Below are 27,424 nucleotides of genomic sequence, written 5' to 3' on the forward strand. Positions count from 1 at the left end.
TCGCTTTTTAAGCGGAACACCCACCGCTGTTCTTTTCTGAAAAGAAACTTCGAGATGTCTGTAATATGCTGAGGAATGGGGGGCTGCTCCAAAATCGTCCAACGCAGGTCATCTGCTTGGTGATTAGGATCCAAAAAATGATTTGTCATTTTCGTTGCCCTCCTCTTACACCGAATGGTGCTCTTGTGTTCAAGGATTCTAGTTTTCGCCTTGCGTGTAGTCATACCCACATACCGCATAAGACAGGGGCACGTAATGAGATAAATAACATTGTCACTGTTACAATTTGTATGTTTCTTCAGAGACCAGGGTTTTCCAGTGCTGATGTCCACTTCTGTCATATGTGAAGTCTGCGGACAAGCCGCACATGAGCCACAGGGATAATGTCCTCTCACCGGTGGCAACCCCCATAGTGACTGTTGTTCACTGGCACTGTGCGTGATTCTTGGTCTAGTATGTACAATGTGATCTTTTATATTTGCACTTCTTTTGAAAGCAAACAATGGAGGAGCTAAGGCCTCTATACCAATGTTAAGGATCTTCCAATGTTTTAGAATACTACTCTTGATCTTATTAGAGTGAGTGTTATAAGTATTCACACATGTGAGTCTACCTGAAGGTTCTTTGGGACTGGACAAATCAATCAAAGCTTCTCGATTATTGTTTGCAGCTCTTTTACGGGACATGCGTATGACTTTGTTGGGATAATTACGCTCCTTGAGTTGGGTGCTTAGAAGTTTAGCATGCTCATTGTATTTGTCAATGGATGAACAATTCCTCCTTATCCTTAAAAATTGGCCAAAAGGAAGGTTCTCCCTAAGAGATTTTGGATGGAAGCTTTCAAAAGATAATAACGAATTACGGGCTGTGGGTTTGCGATACAGTTCTGTACCCAGCCCTCCGTTCTCTGGAAAAATGCAAATATCCAAAAATGGTAAACTGATATTCGAATATTCAACTGTGAATCTCAGGAAATTGTTTTGTGTGTTCAACCAGGTATGAAAAGCTGTAATAGTGTCTGATGATCCCCGCCAGACTACGAACACATCGTCGATGTATCGTTTCCAAATACATATATGGCTTCTGAAGGGATTCTCTTCTCTAAATATAATGGGCTGCTCAAATGTGTGTACATACAAATTCGCTAGGCTGGGCGCAAAAATGCTGCCCATAGATGTACCCGATATTTGTAAGAACAAGTCCTTTTCAAATCTAAAGAAATTCTCCTTCATTGCCATTCGTGCACATATCATTATAAAATGAACTGGAGTGATGCTATCTCTTGGTTTTGATTGTAACAGCATCTCGACTGTTGCTAGCGTTTCATCTTGGGGTATAGAGGTATACAACGCCTCTACGTCAAATGAAACCAAAAAATCTTGCTCAGGATCAAAAGAAATGTCATTCAGGTGGCGCAAAAGGTGTTTTGTATCTTGGAGATACGTAGGCATCTCTAGCACCAATGGTTGCAAAACGAAATCAACAAAGGTTGATAGGGGTTCCAACAAGGAACCTATACCAGAGATGATGGGTCTCCCTGGAGGCGGTAATTGTCCTTTATGCACCTTTGGGAGCACATAAAAATAAGGTACAATTGGATGTGATACCGCTAAAAATGCTGCCTCATGATCAGTAATCCAGCCGTTGTCTATGGCTTCATCTATCATCCCTTTGATCTCGCTTGAAAGGCGATTGGTAGGATCCAATTTCAGGGGTCTATAGGCATCTCTGTTGATCAATTGACGCATACATTCTGCTCTATATGTGGTGCTGTCTAAAATCACGATGGCACCCCCCTTATCCGCAGCTTTTATCACAATGGTTTCATCCTTGGCCAGCTCTTGCAATGCGTTTTGTTCAGATTTTGGAAGATTGTGATAATGCCTTATATCGTGTTGGAACAATTCCTCCACATCTTGAAGGACCGCTTTTTCAAAAGTTGCGACCTGCACAGGTATCAGATGTGATGGAGGATTGAAAGTTGACCGTGGTCTAAGGCCAGTGTTAGTGTTTTCTTTAGGTAAGTCAGTAGTATCTTTTGTGGAGAAAAAGGAACGTAAGCGTATCTTGCGGAAGAAGCCAGCCAACTCCTGTCTGATCAGAAAGGCATCACCAGTATTTGTGGGGACAAACCCCAAGCCTTTCTTTAACACAGATATTTCAGTGAGATTAAGCTGACGCTTACTTAGATTCATGATCAAGTCGTTTCCTTGCTGGTCCCTGGTTGTACCGGAGGCTGGACCATGCTGCGTAATGTCCTGGGTGCTACTGATGCATCCCAATGGACTGATGCCCGTTGGTTTCTTCTGCGACCTCCTGACCTTCTTGGGTCAAACCCTAAAAAAGGCTGGGGGGGAGTATCATACTGTTAAATGATTGGAGTGGGTACATGGGTGGTTGAAATGGTGGTTGTGGTGAATACCCAAAAGGGCCTGGTGGCCACCATTGTTGTTGCCCATGACCATACTGGCCACCTCTTTGTCCTCTATTCCTCTTGTTGGTGTTGCTGGGTCTAGAATCCTCAAACGAGGTTGTATCCGAATCAGTCGACCCATCTTCGCTAGCTGATGTGGAGTAGTTTGAACCATATCTCCTTCCTTTATAATTAAACTGAGGAGGGACATAGGTGTCACTAGTATATGGGTATATTTTTTCAAACTTGAATTTCTCAAGATCTTTTTTGAATTTGACTATCTTGCTTGCCAAAACTGAATCCTTGAATTCCTTGTTATTTTTGTTTGTTTCTTCAGCCTGTTTTTTGTAGACAGAGGAAACCAGAACTGACTTAATCTGTGTCTCCAATGTCTGGATTTCAATCAGTATTGTGTCCGCGATGCGTTTTGCGGTGCTGATTATCAGAATAAGCCAGTCTCTGGTGCACCGCCAAGCAATCAAAGACCAGTCTTTAAGAAATTGCTTGTCCTGTAAAAATAGGCGGGGAGTGTTAGTCACAATCAGACCTGTTGGTGCGCAATTTGCTCTAAGATACTCGGTCATGATTGCCCCGTGTATGTATGTGCGTGAGTGTGACCTTTTAAGGACCAATAAATTGGGCCATTCGTCAGTGGAAGCTGTCCCAATGCTGGGTGTAATTTCCAAAATGCTAGGTGTCGATAGTATATCCCTAGCCATGGCCTCATCAAAAGCCAAAACTAAAAGTTATGCCATTATAAAGACTGTAATGCCCCTTCTGACAATCCAATCGTCGGGAAAAACTCTATAAACCACAAAACCAAACAGCTACCGTCAGTGCACCAGTGTGGTGAACCGGAAAGTAAAGGACCCACGGCCGTTGGGACGTTGTGAGGGGCCAATGTCTGACTTTGATGGCTGCCCTTAACAAACAGAACGGTTCACCCTAGAAGGGGAATTGAGAACTCTATAACACACCCATAAAGCTAACCCCACACTAGCCCATTAAGGAAAGGTCACAGCCCTGAAAGGGAAACTAAAGGTGATTTAATCTAATAGGGCAGAACTGACACTACTATGCTTTAAGCAGACATCGTACGAGCAAGACAACAAGGTGGGGTTCCATTTAGAGCCACAACTAAGAATAAAAAAAGAGGACTATATTGGAGACATACAAGAGCCCTCAGGAGCTCAGATGCGGGAAAAGTTAGGAAAAGCTTGAATATTCAGAGACTTCTATAGTACACATTACTCAGCTGACCAGTCCAACACAGACACAATCAGATTACCTTAGCACTGTGGAGCTCTCACAAGTCACCCTAACTCAGAATGAACAACTGGGAGAAGCTATAACTGATGAGAAGGTATGACAGTGAAGAACCACACCTTTTGGACCTGGCGGCGCAGGGTACGCCTTAATCTCCTGGGTTCTCCTGCTCAGCTACACAGAGACACGGGACACTCTGTCGGCGTAAAATATTCAGATTTATTAGCTGCAGCTAGTACAGTTGTCCCAGAAGTACACAAGGTAGGTTCTCAGGAGACTGCCACTTCACTCTGTGGTGCACAAACTTTTATACCATATAGGTAACATATACATTAACCAAGTATACACCCAACACATACAAGAAAGAGCCAATAAGGAAAGTTGGAAAACAGGACAGAACCAATAGGAGAGATTTGAAAACAAAAGTGTCAGATGACTCGAAGAAACCTCTCCTCCAACTGTGTTTGTCACCCTCCCTCAAACTAATTCATTAACGGATTCGTAACAAACTTGTAGGTGGCGAGATACGTTTGTGTGTGTTGGAGGACAGTTGTGAAACGAGAGAATGCTAGCAGAGGACAGTGAAGGCCAGACGATAAGATAAAGTCAGAGAAGAATAGTGTGAACCAACAGATAGTTGAGACGGGGATTAGAAAAAACCAGACCGGGATTAGTGTATTCGGCCAGTCCTAACACCAGCTTTGCAAATAGAGGCAGAAGGGCTATTTTAACATGAAGCTGCAGAAAAAGCAGAATAGACTTTGTTCGCCGTGCTGCCTGAGTGATGGCAACACAAAATGGCGGCGGAGCACAAAATGGCGGGTCGATTCGATCGCGATCGGAAATCGAAGTTCCTCAGACCCTCCTTTTGCCAGAACTCAGGCAAGATAGACTCATGTTAATCTGAGTCAATGTCGATAGCCATGAGGTCATCGAGCTGTTGCTGTAACACCACAATCATTCTTATGTTTTCTGTTCTTGGTGATTTAGTTTTAGGGATGCACATAGTAGCACATAGGTCACAGATGGTGGGACCACAGTGCATACAAAGGCAACAGGAGAAAATAATGGTCAAAATTATTCCAAGAAATGTTAATGCTTTCCAACCCCATTTGGAAAGTAGTCCCCAAAACCACTCCGAAAAGGACCAATCTCCTTTGTCCTGATGAATTGACTCAGAGATTATATGCAACTTGGAGATAGCTTGGTATACTGTCGGAGCATCATTAGGTATGAAAATACAGCAACTTGACCCGATCAATTTGCACACTCCACCACGATCCTCAAGAACAAAGTCTAAGGCAACTCGATTTTGTAAGGTCATGAGACGGTCCGCCTGTAGTTCTGCCGTGGTATTACTTAAGGCTCCTACAGTGATGTCTATTGTGGTCTCTACGACACAGACTAGTTGCCTTATATTTTTGCTGTTGGCCATTGGACCCCAAAAAGGAAAAAACCCTTTGAGGAAATCTCCTCCCTCTTGTCCTGCTGTGGTTTTTGAATCAATAATCCCTCTGCCATATCTGTTTCGATGATGATTTGCGGAAGCGGTGTAGGTAGGGGGAAGAAGGAAAGCTATATAACAAGTACCGGAGAAACCCGTTGGCAACCATGTATAAGCCCTATTATAGCAAATGAAATAGGTGCCTTGAGATGGCACTAGAGGAGGCGAGTTTTGAGAGGAGTAGACATATGTGTGGGAACAGCTATTTCTTTGAGTAGTGTCACCAGACTGACCATTTATCGGTAAACAGAAATTGCTTTGATGTGGTATAGTCCAAATTGGTGAAGACTTTCCTTTTTTAACTTTATCACTAAGGCTAGCGACATATTGGGTGACGTTCCAGTTAGTATATGCTTTCCTTTCATCAATGGAAATGTTACTATTTTCCATGATTTTAGCCATAGCTACCATTCCCTTAATCAACGAACTATGACTAAAATCCGGATCACTAACATGTGAACTAATGGATCGTCTAAATTTGCTTTGATAGGCATTGGAGAAGATGACAAAATAAACCCAAGCAGAACCTTCATAGGAGAACGGAAGAACTAAATATGGCATTCCTTTCTCTGTGGTATGTGGCATAAGTCCACACACCCAACAGTCAGTCGTATTGACCACTAATTGGTGTTGATGCAACAACTGGACAAAAGAATTGTTGTAATATTCAGTTCTTCTAATGAGTTCATGTTGAGGAAGGGTATGAAAGAGATGTGGAGAGACAGTAGAAGAAGACGAAGAGGAACTTTTTGCTGCTGAACATAAATGATCCAACCTATAAACGCCAAAGCAATACACAATAGTATAATAATACATAAGGTTATATAAAATCGACTGTACATTAATTTACAGGATTCTTTCTTCATTTCATCCTTTTTCTCTCTTTTGCCTAGTGTAGCTTCCATCTTTCTAATGGATGCTCACGGCAATCTTCCTCGATCACTTAATTATGATTATCTGCAGGCCTATTGCCACTACTCAGGTCACAATCAAGACTCCTACCGTGACCCTGCAACCGGGACAGAATACTACACAAGGGGGAAAAAAAAAATCTTAAGTGTTCTTTGGTCTAGGTCTCAAATTGTAATGTTCTTTTCCGGGTGTGCTTTGATCTTGGAACAATGTTTGTGGATTGGTCTTATTCAAGCGACAATGTGGTGGTATTGCTTCTTGAAGAATGTCGTCGTCTTCTTTCTCAGACAATGTCCCATTCAGGCGTGCATCGCTAAAAGGTACGAATCGTGGAACCTTCTCACTCTCAGAGTCACCAATGCCCCCGCGCACCCATTGATCGTAGGGTAAAGGCAAAGGCACTTTCTTACAATGCACGCCGTGAATCCAATTTTTCTTTCCTTCGACTTTAACTGCTGTTCTCGTGGTCAGAAGTACTAAACGAGGCGTCCTCCATCTGGGCTCCAAATTTCTCGTTCTTTGGAAATTTTTGGTGCAGACCCAGTCACCTGGTTGGATGGAATGACCTGGGTCTGTGGGAGCCTCTGGTAAAGCACTCTGAACCTGTTGATGAAGAACACGCAATTTAGTCGTAAGATCATGCAAGTAGTCAATCAACATTGGATATGGCAAGTCTGAGTATTTCTTAGGGCGAGGGACTCCCCATACATTAGCCGGGCGTCCAAAGAGCACTTCGTAAGGGCTAAGTCCCAAACGAGAGTGTACTGCAGTTCTGGTGGACAGAACAGCTAATGGCAAAGCATCGGGCCAATTTAGTCCTGTACTAGCCTGAACGTTTGCTAACTTCAGCTTTAAGGTTCCGTTGTAGCATTCTACTAAACCCGCTGACTGTGGATGATTTGCCGCATGGAACTTTTGCTTGATACCAAGACCCGCACAAACTTTTTGCAAATTCGCTCCCATTGTCACTCCAGACAATGCGCGGCAAACCAAACCTGGGGAAGAATTCTTTCAGTAGAATTTTAGCTGTGGATAAGGCTGTGTTGTCTTTTAGAGGGTATGCCTCTATCCATCTTGAAAAGGCGCATACTACCACCAGAACATATTTGAGGTTGTTGCATCGCTCCATATGAATATAATCGATCTGCAACACCTCAAATGGGTATGTCGGAGGCGCAAAGTGACCTGCTGGAGTTGGGGTTCCCTTTCCCGGATTGTACATCAAACAAATAATACAATGTTTCACTATATTGTCTGCACATTTTGGGATTTGTTCATTTTGCCACACTGGAGCCAAAAGCTTGCATATACCTTTTGCACTCAAGTGGGCTGGACCATGCGCCATAGTAACCACTGGGAGCACATAGGCATCTGTTAACAGCCAACGTTGGTGTTCAGATAATTCCACCCAACAACCCATCTCATCCAACATTCCTGTACTTTCTCTCCACTTGCTCACCTCTTTCTCTGTAGCCTCTTTCTGAATCACGTTTACACTTTCCACTGTATCCTCATACATTCCTCTCTCTCTAACCCAATTTGCAGGACCCGCCACATACATTCGACTTGCAACATCTCTCGCTGTCTTTTTCGCTACTTCATCTGCAAGTACATTTCCTCGACCAACATCATCTGTAATCTTTTTGTGTGCACTACACTTTACAATCACTATTTGGGTGGGTAAGGCAAGTGATTCAAGGAGATCAGTCACTAACTGACCATGTTGTATTTTAGGTCCATGGGAAGTAAGGAAACCCCGTTCTTTCCAAAGACGCCCAAAATTAAACGCTACACCAAAAGCATACTGACTGTCGGTGTACACGTTTACTCTTTTTCCTTTTGACAACACACATGCTCTTGTTAAAGCTATCAATTCTGCTGCTTGAGCTGAATTATGTCTAATACGTGCTGTTTCCACAACTGTATGTAAAGTAGATACAGCATAGGCTGAAACTGTATCTCCATTAGGCATTTTGAAACAAGAACCATCTACCCATAGAAATCCATCTGGATTCTCTAGCGGTGTGTCCTTCAAATCAATTCTTCCTTTTGTCTCTTCCTCAGTACGAAAGAAACAATCATGTTGCTCCTCAACACTTTTCTCATCTGGAAGAGGTAACAGAGTAGCTGGATTTAGGGTACTACATCGTTTGATGTGTACGTGACTAGCCAAAAGCGTCAGCTCGTATCCAGTTAAACGAGCACTCGTAAGATGCTGCGTTTTCGTTCTGTTCAGTAAGGTATCCACTGCATGCGGCACCATGAAAATAAGAGTGTTATCCAGCACTATTCCAGCAGACTGTCGGATAGAAATTGCTGCTGCCGCTTTGAGGCAACTGGGCAATGCTTTAGCTACTGGGTCTAACGTAGCCGAAAAATATGCACATAGTCGCTGTTTGTCTCCAAATCGTTGTGTTAAAACTGACAATGCACAACCTTCTCTCTCATGAACATAGAGCGAAAAAGGCTTACTGTAATTAGGAGTACCCAATACAGGAGCGGAACACAGAGCAGTACGTAAGTCGGTAAAACTCTTTTGGCACTCATCAGTCCATGGAAGGGGCTGAGGCGCATCTTTTAAAGTGAGTGCCAAAAAAGGCTTGGCCATCCAAGAGAAGTTAGGGATCCACTGCCTACAATAAGAAGTAATACCCAGAAAGGCACGTACCTCCCTTTGTGTGAATGGCACAGACATTTGCGTAATTGCCTGAATTCGTTCTGGCGTTAATCGTCGTCCCTCCTTAGATAGGAGATGACCCAAATAAGTAACCTCTCGACGGACATATTGTAATTTGGAAGGTGAAACCTTATGATTCAGATTAAACAGATGGCGTAATACGGCAGAGATTTAATTTTGCCGATCAATTTGATTGTGTTCTGAATGTATTTATCTTTGTACTCACTTCCTTCCAAATTCTACACTTTATCACTCACCTCCTTACTCCTCCTCCCCCTTTCTCTGGGCACTGTTATGATACCAAAAATGTTGCCTTTACTATGAACCTCAGTAAAACTAATTATAATTGTTCAATGTGATTAAATGGGCATTTGAACTTCTTTAAAAGGTTTCTTGGTGCATTGTTTTTCTAAATGCTTTGTATTGAATGATTCTGTATGCTGGGACCACTGTTCTCATACTGCTCTATACCCAGGTCCCAGTGACTTTATATGGGTTTACCCTTTATTTTGACTACTTCAGAGCAGGTGCTCACCTGCGAGGTTTCTCTTGGTGATTTATCACCCTAATAAGATGGCAGAAAGCGAGACTCTTTCCTACACAGAGGATTATATCAATCGGTTGTTACAGGATCCTGCTAATCAATTCTTATCCTAATATTGACTTTACTCTTAATGACAAGGTGGCATGTTTGGAACGTCTTGAGAAAAAGCTAATACGTACCCGCCTTCATGGCCATTTACTCAGTAAATACCTTCAGGCTAATGTGATACCTGTGGGACTTCAGATAAAAAACGAACCAGCAATTTTTGTTGACATACCCAAATTTAAGGAAGGCTTCAGTTTTGTTGCCAACAACGCCTCGCGCCATTGGATGGTTCTGGGAGTTGAAACTGCAGCTGAACAGGTACAAACACTACTGAGAGAAATTGCTTCCCTCAAACAGGAGATTGCAGCGGATTCTACCTTAACCAATGCTAAGGAGGCCCTGGTCAACTTGACCAAAACCTTAAAAGATTTCGAACTAACAACTCAGAGCAAGAAGTTGGATAAACTTGCTAAGGACATTCGCTTTTACGAGAAAAAGAATACTTACCCTTACCTTAACGAGGATTACTACAAGCAAGATACCCAAGGGAGATTCACAGGCAGGGGTAGAGGCTCTTACAGAGGCAGAAGAAATTTTACTACCTTCTCAAACTCTTCTCTCAGCTCTGGTAGTGACAACGAGCAACCATCCACCAGCTCTGACCAGAGCTATCACGACAATTGGTATCCTCCACAAGTCTACTACCCTCCTTCTTTTTTAGAGGAAGGCCAATGGAGACCCCCCAGAGGACGAGGTACCTGGCAGAGGGGGCCACAGAGAGGCCGCCAATCCAACACTACGAACTGGGAGAGGGGCCGGGCATCTGCAGGGAAGCAGGTGCGTTTCCAGACGGAGAACCACGGAGAAATATCAACGAGAAGAAAAGTATACAGATGGTAGAAAAGGAGAACCCATTGGTGAATATCTCATCGTACACACTATCTGAAGACGAGGAACGCATTCTATCCAAAGGGCTTTCTTTCATACCCACAGCTCATCCAAATGACTTTGATACAAGGGTTGAACTGCATGCCTTCTTCAGGAAGATTCGTTTGAGATACTTCTTTAAAGATTCCCTGTCTACTTTACCACATTCAGTTACAGGATTGAGGGTCCCCTCCACCTTTGTTCCACCCACCAATGCAATGACCAGCAAAATCTTGGCATACGAGAGCATGGTATTAACTGACGTCATGAAATTACTAGCAACTCGCAAATACACCATCCCGAATACTAGTAAATTGGAAAGGGCGGCCCTTACCAAATTGAAGAACAACAAAGACATTGTTATAAAGGCTGCCGACAAAGGCGGGGCCATCGTTATCCAGGATACATCAGCGTACAAAGATGAAATTTTGAGACAGCTCCAAGATGGAGTTAGTTATTCTAAACTACGATCCGACCCAACTAATGACCTCGCAGAGGAAATCCTACAAGTCACTTCTGAAGCTTATGGGCAAGGTATTCTGAGTAAACTTGAGTTTGACTATCTCAACCAGAAACATCCCCGTTTACCTACCATATACACTTTGCCCAAAATACATAAAGATCTCCACAAACCACCTGGACGTCCAATCGTGTCAGGATGTGGCTCCATCTTGGAACCTTTATGCAAGTATGTGGATGTTTTTCTGAAACCACTGGCGGAGAATACAGAAGCTTATTTAAGGGACACGATGCAGACGATCAACCTGGTTGATCAATTAGCCTTTGATTCCAACGCCCAGTTATTGGTGACCTGTGACATCGTGTCCCTGTACACCAGTATTCCCCAGATACCTGCTTTGGCCGTGATTAGTGAAGTTCTTGACACACGACCATCCCCTATGAGAGTTCCAACAGAGTTTATAATCTCACTCTTGACGATTGCTATGAATAAGAATTTCTTTGTTTTCCAAGGAGACTACTACGTCTAAACTAAGGGCGTAGCCATGGGAGCAGCCTTTGCTCCAGATTTAGCAATAATCTATATGGATCATTTTGAACGGTTGTTCATCTTTAATAATAATCCATTCTCTGGCAAGATCAATTTGTGGAGACGCTACATCGATGATATTCTCATGATTTGGAATGGTGACGCGGTGGATCTGGCGGACTTTCATGAATGGCTTAATCATTGCAACGATAACATTCAGTTCACCATACACTCTGATGCCAATGAACTTGCTTTCCTGGATATCAAGATTTACAGTGAGGACAACAAACTCCACACAACACTGTACCGAAAACCTACCGAACGCAACTCCCTACTAAGATACAACAGCCACCATCCGCGTGGCTTAAGGGATAATTTACCTTTTGGCCAGTTTTTGAGGATCCGCAGAAACTGCACAAAAAAGGATGACCATTTTAAAGAATCTGAAGATCTCAGTAACCGACTAACAACTAGGGGTTACCCGAGGAGGCTGGTCAAGAAAGCACGTAAGAGGGCTTGGTATAACCCGAGAGAAACTCTGCTAACACCCAAGGTCAGACAAGACGCGTCATTGCAGAGAATGATTTGTGTTACTACCTTTTCAACACGGAGCAACGCAATCAAGAAAGTGATTAATCAACACTGGAAACTGGTAGCCGATGACATCGACCAACACGTTCCACCTATGCATTCTTTCAAGAAAGCCAGAAGTGTGAAGGACTATGTAGTCCAGTCTTTCCTTGAAACAACAACAGCACCAACCATCCAAGAACTTTGGAGCCTGCCCCCAGTGATGGGGCATTTTAAGTGTGGTCATTGTAAGGCCTGTGAAACAACTGTCACGACAAAAATTTTCTGCTACAAAGAACATTTGATCACTTTAAGCTCATTTACCAATTGTAAGTCTACAAATGTAATCTATGGTATCAGTTGCCCATGTGGACTACTCTACATTGGACAGACACAACAGAAGGTCAAGTCCCGCATTCTGCAACACCACAGCCGTATCCGGTGTAATGTAGTGGGTGCTCCCCTTGTTGAACACTGTGTCTTAAAAAATCACAAGCCTGATGATCTTAAATGGTTGGTGTTAGAAAAGGTAAAAGTGGGCCCCAGGGGCGGCAATCTTTCAGCTATCCTTAATGTAAGAGAATCTAAATGGATGACCAAATTGGACACTGTAATTAATGGATTGAATGAACTTGATGGTAGCTACGCCCAGTTAGCAGTCCTTCGAATCTAACTTCCATGTTCCTTTTACAGATATGTAATACCTTGCTGTATCGCCTCCTAACTTCAGAATGAAACCCCCTTTAATCATTGGTTGTCATTTTACACTAATGTTTACTTATGTCATTTACTTTCTGTATGAACTATTTTACTATGTGGTATGACAATATGTAAACTTTACCAGACATTTGTTAATCTTTGACTGATATATATACGCTGCATAATGACAACTTATACTTTTTGTTGCCTTCACTAGTATATACATACCCTTAGCTCATGTTTGATGGTTTTACTTGAGTCACACTAGGCCTTTCTTTTACCATTTAGAGGAATATGCCAACCACGGAACTCTGTCCACCGTTCCCGTTATTCCTCCAACCAAAGTCTTTTTTCCATTACGTTAAGCAACCGGCATTTAGCGCCAGCACAGTAACGGAGATCACGTGATGATCTCGCGTCTTAAGTAAACCCACGATCATTCGGCTCGCTTCCCCTTTCACCTTTCAAACGGGACCGGAGAAGCAGGGTAAGAGCATCCTGTTAGCTCCCCGTTAATTTACTGTTGTATTGCTCTGTGCAGGTTGTCTGTTTATTCGTCTGGCGACTGTACTGCTTTCCCTTATTTGCTGCGTTGCCCTTAGATTTAAGCCGCTCAGTATTAGATTTTATTCTTGCGCTGGTCCAAGCGGTCCTTCATCGAATTATCTTCAGTGACGGGACCGGTTTGGGTATTCTTCATCATGCTTAGTACCCTCGGTTTCGCATTCTTCCGAGTACGATACCTTCGTGATCTTGCTGGCCACGCGCGTATTAAAGACACGAGTTTTTCTCAATAGCTCACCGTAGCTGGACCCCTGTGCTTCAATTCATGTTTTGTGACTTATGCAGGTCCTCCCTTACTTCCGTTTGCTTAATCCTCTCCCTCCCTCCCCTCCTCCTCAGATTAATTCCCTGACGGCGAAACAGCGGCGATTAGTCCCCAGCTGCCTTGTCCATAATGAATTGGAAATTATTCCGGGAGTGCTGAATACTGAGAGCCTCCGGATTTAACTCAACAGCAAAGCCTTTCTGCGGCATAGTAAGTTATGCGCTTAATCCTTGAGCGCCTTTGTTTGGTAATTTATCTCCACTTTATCCACTAATTTACCCATTCGATTTTAGGTGGATACCCCTCTTCCCGCTTCTGTTGTTACCTTCTGGGAGGTTGATACCCTCTACCTTTGACGAACCTTCGACGTCTTAGAGTCCTGTCTTTTGACAGATAGGGTAACTTTTGTTAATTATTGTAATTAATTTCTTCCCCGTTCTTATAGATTCATTAGCCTTATGCTCGTTTAATTTTGTTTTTTAGGTGCCCACACCCACCCCCCCTCCACATGCACCCCAGTCCTGATGAAGACCCCATCCCGTAAGGTCGCAATGAGTACATACATGCCTTAAGGGGTCGAAACGTCGACACAACATCTTTGCCAATATTATCACTAGTTCAGGATGTACTGTGATCCTCTCTATATATATGGCTTTTCTCAGAATTGTAGATATTTGAATCATGATTTGATCTGGATGTAAATACGGCAGAGATTTAATTTTGCCGATCAATTTGATTGTGTTCTGAATGTATTTATCTTTGTACTCACTTCCTTCCAAATCCTACACTTTATCACTCACCTCCTTACTCCTCCTCCCCCTTTCTCTGGGCACTGTTATGATACCAAAAATGTTGCCTTTACTATGAACCTCAGTAAAACAAATTATAATTGTTCAATGTGATTAAATGGGCATTTGAACTTCTTTAAAAGGTTTCTTGGTGCATTGTTTTTCTAAATGCTTTGTATTGAATGATTCTGTATGCTGGGACCACTGTTCTCATACTGCTCTATACCCAGGTCCCAGTGACTTTATATGGGTTTACCCTTTATTTTGACTACGTAATAATGCAATGGTCACATCTTTAAAAATATCTTCTGAATCAGCAGCGATTAACAAGTCATCCATATATTGGATACGAGCAGCACCAGACGGCAAATAAAAAGCATCAAGATGACATTTTAAAGCTTGTCTGTAAATAGAGGGACTTTCACAATAGCCCTGAGGTGCGCGCTTAAACCGGAAGCTTCGGCCTCCAAGAGAGAAGCCAAAAATGTCCCTACTCTCTTCTGCAATGGGAATACTAAAGAAGGCATTCTTTAGATCGATGACAGAAAACCAAGTCGCTGTAGAAGGTATCATTGTCAACAAAGCAGTGATATCTGATACTACTGGAAACTGTGGTACAACAATTTTGTTTACCTCCCGGAGATCAATCACAAAACGATATACAGGTGGCTGAGAAGGATCAGTGCGTTTAAAAACAGGAAGAATAGGACTATTGCATATGTTACCTCTCGTTTCCTCAACCACACCCTTCTGAATCAAATCATGAATGATTTCCAAAAGCGCTTTCTCACCTTCAGTGGAAATCCTGTACTGTGGAATGCGTGGTAATTCAACATTAGGCTTAAGAGTGACAACATAAGGTGGAATCTCAAGACAACCCACATCGTTCGGACCCGTGGCCCAAAGCGTTGCTGGAAGAGAAAGCAATTCAGGTGGAAACTGATCTTTGGATAAATACATTGGAGAAGTCAGTTTTTGTCCTAGGGTAAGATGTACACCAGAAGGAGAACAATATATCGTAGCATGCATTCTTTTCAATAAGTCCAAACCCAACAGATTCTCACCGCAACCATTTGTCAAAAGAAGTGGAGCTTCCAAATCATAAGGGCCAATTGAAATAGGCAAAGGACAAGAAACAGCGTTACGAACAGGGGCGCCAGAAAATCCTACAGAAACATTCGTTAAGCCAGATGAAGGTGCCCCAGGGAGTTTGGAATGAATGATAGAACTTCTCATCGCACCAGTATCTAGAAGAAATGGCTCTGAAATACCCATTGCAGTGACGTTAACATAAGGTCCATTCTGATCTACTGGAATCGACACAACTCCCTTACTTTGTTCATGGCTGTCCTAGTTAGTATGAAGACTTTCATTTCTGTTTTCAATATAATGATCTTCGTTGTAATACTGAGTAGACCTAACATTTTGCGGATCAAAGTAATTCACAGAATTGGGAGAAGGAAGAGTACGCTGTTCTTGAGTCAACACACCTCGACCTCTACCTCTGTTTGCTGACTGAAGGCCAGCACAACCTCGTGGAGCGGATACTGCTCCATTGCGCTGCAATAGAACCGGACAACTATTCTTAAAATGACCTTCTTCCCTACAGTAGGCACATTGATTAGGTCCTAACAAAGGTCGCGAAATATATGGCTCAGATTTTTGATACAACCTCTAAAAATGCGGAGGCTGTTGAAACTGAGGCTGAACATAGCGAGGAGAACCTTCGTTTTTAATTCTTTCGTCTTTTTCTCTTGCTTTTCTTTCTCTTCTTTATCTCTGTTTTTATAATATTGTGCAGTAGCCAATATCTGGGCAGAAGAAGAAACAGCCCATGAACTTTCAGCATCTTTCAATTTGTATGACAACTCGGGAAGTAAATTAAATACGAATTGGTCTACGAATAATCGCTGTCCACCCTCTGTAGCCATATCTTGACCACTGTGATCAATAAATGTCTCCTCGAAACGAGTAAAGAAATCAGAGACACTCTCGTCTTTCTTCTGTTTGCATGCTGCTAATTTATCCCAGTTAACTCTCAATGCAGGCATCATCGTTTTCATTGATGTAATAATCCTACCAGGGAGTTCTGAAATCAAAGCTTCAGGCTTTGCACCACCCACTTGGTCTCTATCTGTGGCAGTTATAACATCCCAAGTAGCACCTAATTCCTGTGCGTGATTCTCCTTACGAATCTTAGCCCATATTGTCTGTGGGATTACATTTCCCATCAACATGTCAATATCAGCTAAATTCATGATGCAAGCATCAACTGTTTGTAATAATTCTTTATAATAACCCGCAGGGTTCTTACGAGGATCTGGTAAAGTCTGCTTAAGGGCCAAAACTTCAGATCGTTTCCATGGAACATGTACCCATATACGTTGAAAGTGAGCAGGAATAACTGGATTAGCACCTACTGCTGCAACCTCTTCCTTCCATACTGGAGGAACCTCTCTCATGGGATAATTTTTCAGTGTTAGTCTAACCAACGGATCAGAATCAAGGGAAGCCTGAGAGGACAATAAGGATCTATAAGAAATAAGTGTCCTCACAGCTTTCTCAACCTTAGAACCCACAACAAGTCCTTTATCAAAATCAGTTTGAATATCTAACAGATCTTGTGGGATCGGACTCAAATTCACATCTTCCCATTCTTTAATGAGAGTATCGCACATTGCATTAAAAACATATCTTTGTGTAGGCGCATTCCATTGTGAAAAAGTAGGCATAATATCAGGCACACTATATTGGGGACCCCTCTTGATCCATTTACGTGCGAGAGAGTCCAACCTTTCTCGTTCTTCAAAATCTGGGAACTGACTACGAGATTGTCTTTGAACAAAAGCCGGAGACACATTTAAAGCTTCAAGGAAAGGAGATAAAATACCAGTGACGGTATCCGTAAGACGCTTACGTACAGACGTAGAATTAGACATAAGAATTGGAGACAAACTATTGGGAGAACTGACAGGAGGAGAACCGACAATTGCAGGAGGAGCAGAAGGTAAAGGAGATCTAAGATCAGAAGATGAGGGCAAAGAAGTTGAAGTTAATGGTAAAACTGGCAAAGGCGGTAATCCTGGAGGAGGCAAATGCGGAAGAGCCGGAACAGGCGGAGGTACCGCTGGCAGCTGAACAGGCTGTAACAATTGGGGTGCATTGGCACTTTGTGCATAGGGCGGAGGCAACCTCAATAAATGGGACATTAGGGGATCTTCTTCTATATCTTTCTTGTTTTCAGAAGGGGAAACAGGCAACACCGGATAGCATTTATCTATCGCCATGCGATGCTGTCTTTCTGAGATTTCAGTCGCATTATCAATTTCATCATCTTTGAATTGTTGAGCAGCCTGTATAATCGTCATACCCTGTGCTTTCCTATCTCGTTTTGCCTGCTTAATTTCTTTCTGTTTGGCTTCCTTACGCCAAAGGCGGAAAGAGTCAAACATTGCCGGCCGGGCTTTTCTTTTGAATAGAACTGTTTACAAATTATCTAGCACATTAGAATCGAAACTACCATTTTCCTGCCATTTTAAAACACCATCTTTCTTCGTGTATCGGGTCCATGCCTCATTAAAGGCAATGGGGCCAACACCATGTTTCGAATAGAGCTCATATGTGGGAGTTCCAACCGAAGGAATCGGACAAGAGTCCTCAAGTCGGGAATCCCTATTACAACCTAAGCAACAAAATTTTCCAAACTTAGTCAGACCAGGCATCTCGCGATTTTACCTGGCTGTTCACAAACTTCAAGGGGGTAAAACTCAGTTTACGCAGCACAAATGCACTTACCCTCGGTTTCAGTTATTGCAATAGCCGAATCTAAGGACTAGGAGTAAACAACTAAGAAAACGAAGGACAAAATTGTGGGCGCGACCCACGAAAATATTTAACTAAGGACGTCTTCTTACACCAACAGAGGCCCGTCTATTGTCTCGCTTTACCATACATCATCAAAGAAAGGGCCAAGGCAGGGCGGCAGTCAGGGCAGCAGTCGTTAGTAGCCGTCAGGAAGGAGTAACCGCGCTGCAAAAGACCTTCGGACCACTTTCGACATACAGGGGTCGCTTGACGTGGCTCGCGAATCCTCCGGAATTTTCTTGTGGGGTTCCTCACGACCTTCAGGCAGAACCGGTACCACCGAAGCCACCCCACATTGGGCGCCAGTTGAAGAACCAGAACCTTTTGGACCTGGCGGTGCAGGGTACACCTTAATCTCCTGGGTTCTCCTGCTCAGCTACACAGAGACACGGGACACTGTGTCGGCGTAAAATATTCAGATTTATTAGCTGCAGCTAGTACAGTTGTCCCAGAAGTACACAAGGTAGGTTCTCAGGAGACTGCCACTTCACTCTGTGGCGCACAAACTTTTATACCATATAGGTAACATATACATTAACCAAGTATACACCCAGCACATACAAGAAAGAGCCAATAAGGAAAGTTGGAAAACAGGACAGAACCAATAGGAGAGATTTGAAAACAAAAGTGTCAGATGACTCGAAGAAACCTCTCCAACTGTGTTTGTCACCCCTCCCTCAAACTAATTCATTAACGGATTCGTAACATACTTGCAGGTGGCGAGATACGTTTGTGTGTGTTGGAGGACAGTTGTGAAACGAGAGAATGCTAGCAGAGGACAGTGAAGGCCAGACGATAAGATAAAGTCAGAGAAGAATAGTGTGAACCAACAGATAGTTGAGACGGGGATTAGAAAAACCAGACAGGGATTAGTGTATTTGGCCAGTCCTAACACCAGCTTTGCAAATAGAGGCAGAAGGGCTATTTTAACATGAAGCTGCAGAAAAAGCAGAATAGACTTTGTTCGCCGTGCTGCCTGAGTGATGGCAACACAAAATGGCGGCGGAGCACAAAATGGCGGGTCGATTTGATCGCGATCGGAAATCGAAGTTCCTCAACAGGCATTAGGGGGGCTGAAGCTACACAAAACTCCAGTCCCAGACAGCCTGACAACACAATTTTACAAAACTTTCAGCGCAGAATTATTCCCCCCAATTGACTACCCTTTTTAATCACACTACAGACTCCAAGCAGGTGACCCATACCATGTGTGAAGCACTTCTCACTGTGATCCCTAAACAAAGGAAAGATCCACAACAATGTAGTTCTTATCACCCCATAGCACTCCTCAATTTAAATTGCAAACTACATTCTAAAATACTGGCCACTCGATTAGAGAATTTGATGCTGGGACTGGTCTATCCGGACCAATCCAGCTTCCTCTAGGACAGACAAACACATGACAATGTGCGTAGAGTAATATACTTAATAGCGAAGACTACTAAAAAGCAGATCTCCGCAATACTGCTCGGCTTAGACGCCGAGAAGACATTTGATCGGTGGACTGGCCCTTCCTTTTCCAGGCCCTTCAGAGGTTCGGTTTCTGTAAAGCATTTATAAATATGATACGGGCTAACTTTGCCGCTCCAAGTTCTAGAATACTGATCAACGGGGTGAGTTTGGATCCTTTCTTATTGAATAGATGGATTAGACAGGGGGGCTCACTATCCCCACTCCTCTTTGCTCTTAGTATTGAACCCTTGGCCGCAAAAATAAGAGAGAACCCGACGTTCAGGGGTATCGACTTTGGTCCAGATGAACATAAGATCTCACTGTTTGCCGATGACATCCTATTGACACTTACCGACCCGCAGCGGTCCCTGACATCACTTTGGGAGGAGCTGAGAGGTTTCGAAGAGGTGGCTAGTCTCCTCATTAACCTACTCAATTCCTTTCTCCTTAACCTGATATTATCATACACGGAGATGGGCGCCCTAGTGGCTACAACCCCATTTCAGTGGGCCAAGAAAGAACTAACATACCTAGGTATAAAACTGACCCCCAGGTTCTCAGGGCTATTTGAAGCTAACTATCCGCCTCTCCTACGTCACTCACTAGCTGATCTTAAGAGATGGGCACAGCTAAACATGTCCTGGATTGGTAGAATACACACCATCAAGATGACTTCTACTGACCACCTACCCCTCGTGGGTGATAGCATTACACCTCTTCCAGTTCTAACCAGTGACACCAACTCCACTAGAGTACACTGTACACTCCAGGGATATGTCCGTACCCCCATGCCATCCATGTCTCCTGATAAGCCAAGTTAATTGGTTTCTTATTTTTTGCTCTGGTTGTAATTGTAATGTATTGCTAAAAGCTCTGTTCACTGGATCTTGGCTCACAGGAAGAGGGAGGGAAAGGGGAGGGGACAGTTTAGTTTGGGGGATGTTGAAAATATGTTTTATAGCCATTAATGTAATACTTGAAAATGTATTTGAGGAAGAGTACACCTGGATTATCCGACAAACACTGTACAAGGATATGGATACCCAACGGCTATAAAAGGGGACAGTGATTGAATGTATTGCCATGTCTGATGCTTACTGCTTTGAAAAATCAATAAAAATAAGTTTGACAAAAAAAAGTGTAAATTACCCCAAGGTGTATAGCACCCGGGCCCTTCAATTTGGTGGAGAGTTACACTTTTGAAGCAAATGTGTACTCAGAATTTGTGAATAGCTAAAAACTAGTTAACCTAAAAAGTGTAAATTACTCAAAAGTGTAAGTTAACTTCGGGAATCACCCCTCTACCCTCCTCTTATTCACAATTTGAAAATGACTCAAAGTGTTGTGCAGAATGACGTTGCCAATTATGTTTATTCTATCGTGTTTCAAAGAAAATATATTGGCACCACATCTTCCACAGCAGATATGTGTTTGGAGGGTACTTTGCAAGATGTTTCTTGACTAAATGAATAATAGTTTTGGCCATCAGTGCTTATGCATGGACTGGTGATTTATTCATATACTTATATAAAACTACACCAAGGTCAGTAATAATGACCAATAATTATATTGCCTCCAATATATTGTCTGATATCACTTCATCATTGCAAGTATATTCTTACATTTACATTGTTTGTTCAAATTACTATTGTATTCCTCTTGTAATATTTACCTCTGCTTATTTTTCAATCTAGTGGTTAGGTCGATACAGTGGATGTAATATTTTTTTCACGTGATATAACAGTAGTTGGGGATATGCCACATGGATCTATCTATTGTGTTTTCTAACCTTTATTTTTTTTTTTGTCCTGGTACCAGATAACTTTACGAATTTAAATGTATCATCTGTGAAAGACTTTTAGACTTCTAACTATTGTTTTCTTCTATCCCTCTGACAGGAAGTGAAATCATTTGCAGAAAAGTAAGTATGGCTCCATGTTTTCATTCTGTGATAGTTAAATTTCTGTGTGGTGCGTACTTAACTTTAAGAAAAGTGGTCATTCTGACATGCAGGAGATTTAAAATATATTTTTATAAAGATCCATCTTCGTAACTAAAATGAGTGAACACAATAATGTTAAAATTTTGAGCTGGGGCACAGTTGCAGTATATTTTGTGAAAAATTAGTACTGCTTCAAACAATAATGTTCATTTTCTTAGTTATTGTGATTTTTTTAGTAATTGTGAAAAGTCACATTTCTGTTACAAAAATGCAGGTAGGATTTTGCTTTTCTTTACTTTCTTACTTTTAATAGCAGCATAGTCAATATTACAGATTTTCAGCAACCTCAATTCTACACTACTCTGAGTCAAGGGGTTGACATTCAAAAGATATGCTCAACATGTGATCAAAAACCTCCAATCACAAACAGTGTATAACTCCCTTCTACCCTGGGCTGCACCTCTTTTTTTTATATTGGAATGTCGCTTTCTCAGAGAGGCCTAATTTCCAAGATCACCTTCCAAGTTTTCAAAGACATTTAATGTGGGTCGGTTCCTAGAAAAAGGAAACCACTATTGTGCATCACCTATCCATCTGAAGGGTTCAGACATATTTTTAAATGTTCACCAAGATTGTTTTAAACTGTTTATTGATGAGTATAAAATATTATGGGTGTAACAATTCATTCCTTTGCATCTCAATATTAATGTAATTTGTCCTTCACAATAGCTTGGAAAAATCATCATTCCACATCAAGGTACATAGTGAAGTATAATCCTTCCTAAAAGTTTCTCTCTGCAGATAAAGCCTTTTCATCAGTAGGTCAGAAATATACTTTTCTGAATCCATGCTTCCATTTGCTGCTTTTAGAATGTGATCTAATTTGGCTCATTGCATTGTACTTTTGCTATATACACCAGTCCCTACATTCATCTTCCTAGAACAAGCAATGGACTTGGTGCATAAGATTTTGGTAATGAAATTAGTAGTGATCTCTGACCATAGCACATGCAGTTTTTCATGGTGTGAATTTACACACAACTTCAGCTCATGTGGAAAAATGGGATTGAATGGTGTTGAGGTGTTTGTTTTAGTCCACCCGACAATGTTAAACATAACATGTTTGAATGCTAATGCCATCAACGTTGATTACTTTTACAAATGATGTCCTCATGCATGAAACCAGCCTGAAGAGCTTAGTCATTTTATGGGAATGCTGTATGCCGTATAACACCTTATTTATAAAAACCAATCCAAAAACCACTTCAAATTCAAACTTACACTCCAGGGTATTGTCAGCAAAGCTCCAAAGGACGTTGTCCCAATAGCTTTCCATCAATTTTGTTATTATGTGCACACCCAAAATTCTTTTCAGAGGCACACGCTTTGACTTCAGCTGCAAAGGTAACTAGACATTTCAGAACATATTCAAGATCCACTGAAACACGAATGCAACAACAGTCCAGACATCAACTCGCTGATGTAGCCCATTCTGATCTATAACATCCTTCGTCACAGGTGCCCGCAATACAAGTAGACAGGTGATAGCTGAGATTGAAAGTGCTGTGCTACACATTTTCTCCTAGTCATCAATTCAGCCTGCAAAGCAGTCCACCAATCATTCCAGAGTGTGCTATGTCCTGATGGTTTTCAGAATTTCCACACTAAGGAGCAGCAGTATCAGGAGATCTCAAGATAGTGCTAATAGGATTGGAAGCCATACTTGCGTGTTCAAACGAGGTCAAGTCACCACTGTTGTTGCATTCTGTCTTCTGGCTTGTACCATGGACTGGTAAATCATTAAAGAATGAATGAATATGTAATTCGTCCCTTACCCTTCAATTCTTGCGGAAACCATTCAGAGCTGTTCTTTCTTGGTCCTTTCACAAAGTGAAAGAGGCTAGTATCTGTGCCTTAACTGTCACTGCAGAAAGATCCCTAGAGAATGGACATCAATGCTCCTTTGGCTGTTTCATGGTGTGAATTTATACACAACTTCAGCTCATGTGGAAAAATGGGATTGAATCGTGTTGAGGTGTTTGTTTTAGTCCACCCGACAAAGTTAAACATAACATGTTTCAATGTTAATGCCATCAACGTTGATTACTTTTACAAATGACGTCCTCATTCATGAAACCACCCTCAAGAGCTTAGTCATTTTATTGGAATGCTGTATGCCGTATAACACCTTATTTATAAAAACCAATCCAAAACCCACTTCAAATTCAAGCTTACACTCCAGGGTATTGTCAGCAAAGCTCCAAAGCACGTTGTCCCAATAGATTTCCATCAATTTTGTTATTGTGTGCACACCCAAAATTCTTTTCTGAGGCACACGCTTTGACTTCAGCTGCAAAGTTAGCTAGACATTTCAGAACATATTCAAGATCCACTGAAACATGAATGCAACAACAGTCCAGACATCAACTCACTCATGTAGCCCATTCTGATATATAACATCCTTCGTCACAGGTGCCCGCAATACATGGAGCCAGGTGATATCTGAGATTGAAAGTGCTGTGCTACACATTTTCTCCTACAGTCATCCATTCAACCTGCAAAGCAGTCCACCAATCATTCAAGAGTGTGCTATGTCCTGATGGGTTCTCAGAATTTCCACACTAAGGTGCAGCAGTATAGGGAGATCTCAAGATAGTGCTAATAGGATTGGAAGCCATACTTGCATGTTCAAACGAGGTCTAGTCACCACTGTTGTTGCATTCTGTCTTCTGGCTTGTACCAGGGACTGGTAAACCATTAAAGAATGAATGAATATATAATTCGTCCCGTACCCTTCAATTCTGATGGAAACCATTCAGAACTGTTCTTTCTTGATCCTTTCACAAAGTGAAAGAGGCTAGTATCTGTGCCTTAACTGTCACTGCAGAGTGATCCCTACAGAATGGACCTCGATGCTCCTTTGGCTATTTAGCTTCCTGGGATCTAGCATCATGTTGTTCATGTTCCTTAATTGTTGTGACTTCAAATCTTCTGTCATTTTTTGCTCTCTCTGAATGTATCCTGCTGTAAACATTATGTCTGATCTGCCAGAAGTGCCACAAATCTGTGGCTAACTCAACAGGCATCCAAGGGTGAGTTGCCTACTGACGATTGAGGTTCCATACTGATGAAACACCATCTATACAAAGTAAAGGACAGCACCATACCGTGCACCTTAACCTTGGAGGGGCAGCTAACAGTGCCAGGCCAGGCCTGTACAGTTTCTGTTCTTGAGTGACCACCCACCCCCTACGGATATGTCTCAACAGCATCCGCACCAGCCTGATCTGCTAGTATCTGACACTGTCATTACATCTTCTATGATACCATGTGTTTCAACAACCACATGAGCAACTGTCTTACATCTTCATCCAGCAAGATGTTATCTGCACAGGGCAAACATTTCAGTAAGTGCACAATTGTTTAATCTCTGCTGTGCCAAGTACTGTCAAGGTTTCATGAAATATCACAATCGTCGAACCCTCTCAGAAAAATATTGACCTATCTTTTTGTGTCACTGAACCGCTTTGTAGTAAGGATGAGGGTTGCATCCTCCCAATCAGTAACAGAGCCCCAAAATGTAGTTTTCCTTTTTAGCTCTAAGTCTCACTGTCTATAACAAATCCTACCTACTTTAAGAGAGATGAGATTTTCAGTTTTTCTTAGACTTCTAACGTGGACACCATGTCCTTAAATTACACTGTCACTGTGACACCACAATCTCTCAAATGCACCAACCTTCAGGTTAACACAGGAAAAGTGTCTGGTAGAGAGAAACACATGGGTAAATGTGGGTGCTCCTGTCCCGGAATGTCACAGAATTCAGTCCTTAATCTCTCTGCAGTTTGCAATGCCCAAACATCACTGGTGAGTGTAACCCATTTTCCAAAGAATCATCCCAACTTTTACTTATTCATGGTCTTAATCTAATTTCTCTCCCTGAAAGGTTAATTTACATGGAATTATTCTTTTTGTCCTTGTTGATGAATCTGAAGGAAACTCATACCATGTGATCTGCGGCTATTATATCGAGCTCAGCCAACACCAGATCTTGAAAAAAAAATTCTGAAGGAAGAGGGCACCTGTTCAAGCACTTAAAAGCTTTTTTCATACTTCCTAAGTTCCTTCACAATGTGATGCACTACTGAATATCAGCCCCCAGAATATTATGGTACAAGAATATTGAAGGACAGAATATTTTTTTAAAAGTACATATAGGGAAGTATAGGTTTACTATTCCTAACTCCACATATACATAACTTGCAAAAAAAAATAATAATAATAATAATATATATATGTATATATATTATCTACTGGCGGTCGCCAGTAGATAGTTATAGTTAGGACCGTGTTTCCATAGGAAATCCGCAACATTCTATTTGGAATAACTTTGGAGCCGGTTGACGAATCCTCGCGAAATTTTCAAAATAGGTGGGGCGCTCCGCTCCGCCCCTACCCTGAAAGTCTCGGGGGGATTCGTCAAGCGGGGGCTGAGAAAAAAGGGGGTCCCAAAACACGTTTTCCCCATGCAATTTTCCATAGGGACCTTTAGTCCAAGGTACAGCCCGAACGGCTGAACAGAATTACTTGAAATTTGGCAGAGAGGTAGTCCTCAGGTCAGGGAAGTGCCTTTTGCAGGTCTGGTGTCAATCTGTTCAGTAGTTCCTGAGAAAATCAAAAGTAAAATCATATATATATATGTGGGCGGAGCCTAACCACACATCTCATCCTGAGATCTGATTGGCTGTCAGCACTTCATCCAAGAAGTGTTGGCAGCCATCTTGGGACCAATATACATGATAGCACCTCATTAAAAAGCATTGCAGTTAATAGAAGGTTTTAAGACTTTAGTTACATTATAAATCATTTGTTGATGGTACTATACTCATTTTAGGAATTGTGGTATGTTCTAAGGTGATTTCACCATGTGAAAAAGCCTTCTGCTGGGATATCATGATTGAGAGAAAAATATTTTCTCATGCTTTTCCCACAGAGGTTTGGAAGGTAATCTATAAGTTAAACTGAGAGCTTATTTTCTGTAAATTCACATTATCTTTCTCAGTCATGTGAGAATGAAGTCTGACATTCTCAGTAAAACATGTACATCCAACAAGGGCAGAGACTGTCAGTTGATTCCTTTGTGTTCTACTGCAGCTTCCCAGAGTGTTCCAAAGAACAACTAGAGCGCTAACAGTCCTACTTATGATAAACGTATGGCACACCTGAAGCCATCTTGCTTGGATTAAAGTGGTAACTCTTAAAACATTTAATTTAAAAAGGAACAAAATGAGGGGATTCATTTTTCCATAAAAAGTATGATTAGTGCTGCGGAAAGAAAAATTAGGGCACATTTTGAGTGACTTCTCAAATCCTCTTCTATTTCATTAAAAAATTCTGACATGCAGACTGAAACATGCACTTTCAATACCAGCAGCAGTTTTCCCTGGTGAGCAGTAGCTTTACTACAGTGATTTAATGAGCAAAAAGAGTGCTAACATTCTGAATTTATGGCAAATGTGTGACACATCTGAATGCCTTCTTGATGGAATCAAAGTAAGAAACTGAAAGTATTTCCTACTGAGGAGACTGCAGTAAATGAGGAAATTAGGAAACTTCATAACAAATAAGTCTCCCAAGATGGTGGCCACCAGAGACAAAAGAGCCCAAATGTAGCCCAAATATCACCCAGATGTAGCCCAAGTATAGCCCAATGACAGAATGTCCCAGAGTGTTCTTAAAAACAACTAGAGCGCATACTGTCTTCATTATGACAAAAGTATGGCACACCTGAAGCCATCTTGATTGGAATAAACTGGTAACACTTAAAACATTTAATTTAAAAAGGAACACAATGAGGGGGTTCATTTTGCTATAGAAATTATGATTAATGCTGAAGAAAGAAAATGAGGGCACATTTTGAGTGACTTCTCAAATCCTCTTCTATTTCATTTAAAAATTCTGACATGCAGACTGAAACATGCACTTTTAATACCAGGAGCAGACT

General features: G+C 41.9%; 1 protein-coding gene across 1 annotated transcript in view; it reads left to right on the plus strand.

The window, feature by feature from the left end:
- LOC146799152 (zinc-binding protein A33-like) overlaps positions 1-27,424 on the plus strand; it is a 530,413-nt gene that overhangs the window by 386,176 nt on the left and 116,813 nt on the right. The window contains exon 8 of the mRNA XM_085628053.1: positions 21,377-21,399. Coding sequence (XP_085484179.1) covers positions 21,377-21,399 — 23 coding nt within the window. The remainder of the gene's footprint in view (positions 1-21,376; positions 21,400-27,424) is intronic.

This window comes from Triturus cristatus, chromosome 9 (genome assembly GCF_964204655.1).
Source record: "Triturus cristatus chromosome 9, aTriCri1.1, whole genome shotgun sequence".
Lineage (NCBI taxonomy): Eukaryota > Metazoa > Chordata > Amphibia > Caudata > Salamandridae > Triturus > Triturus cristatus.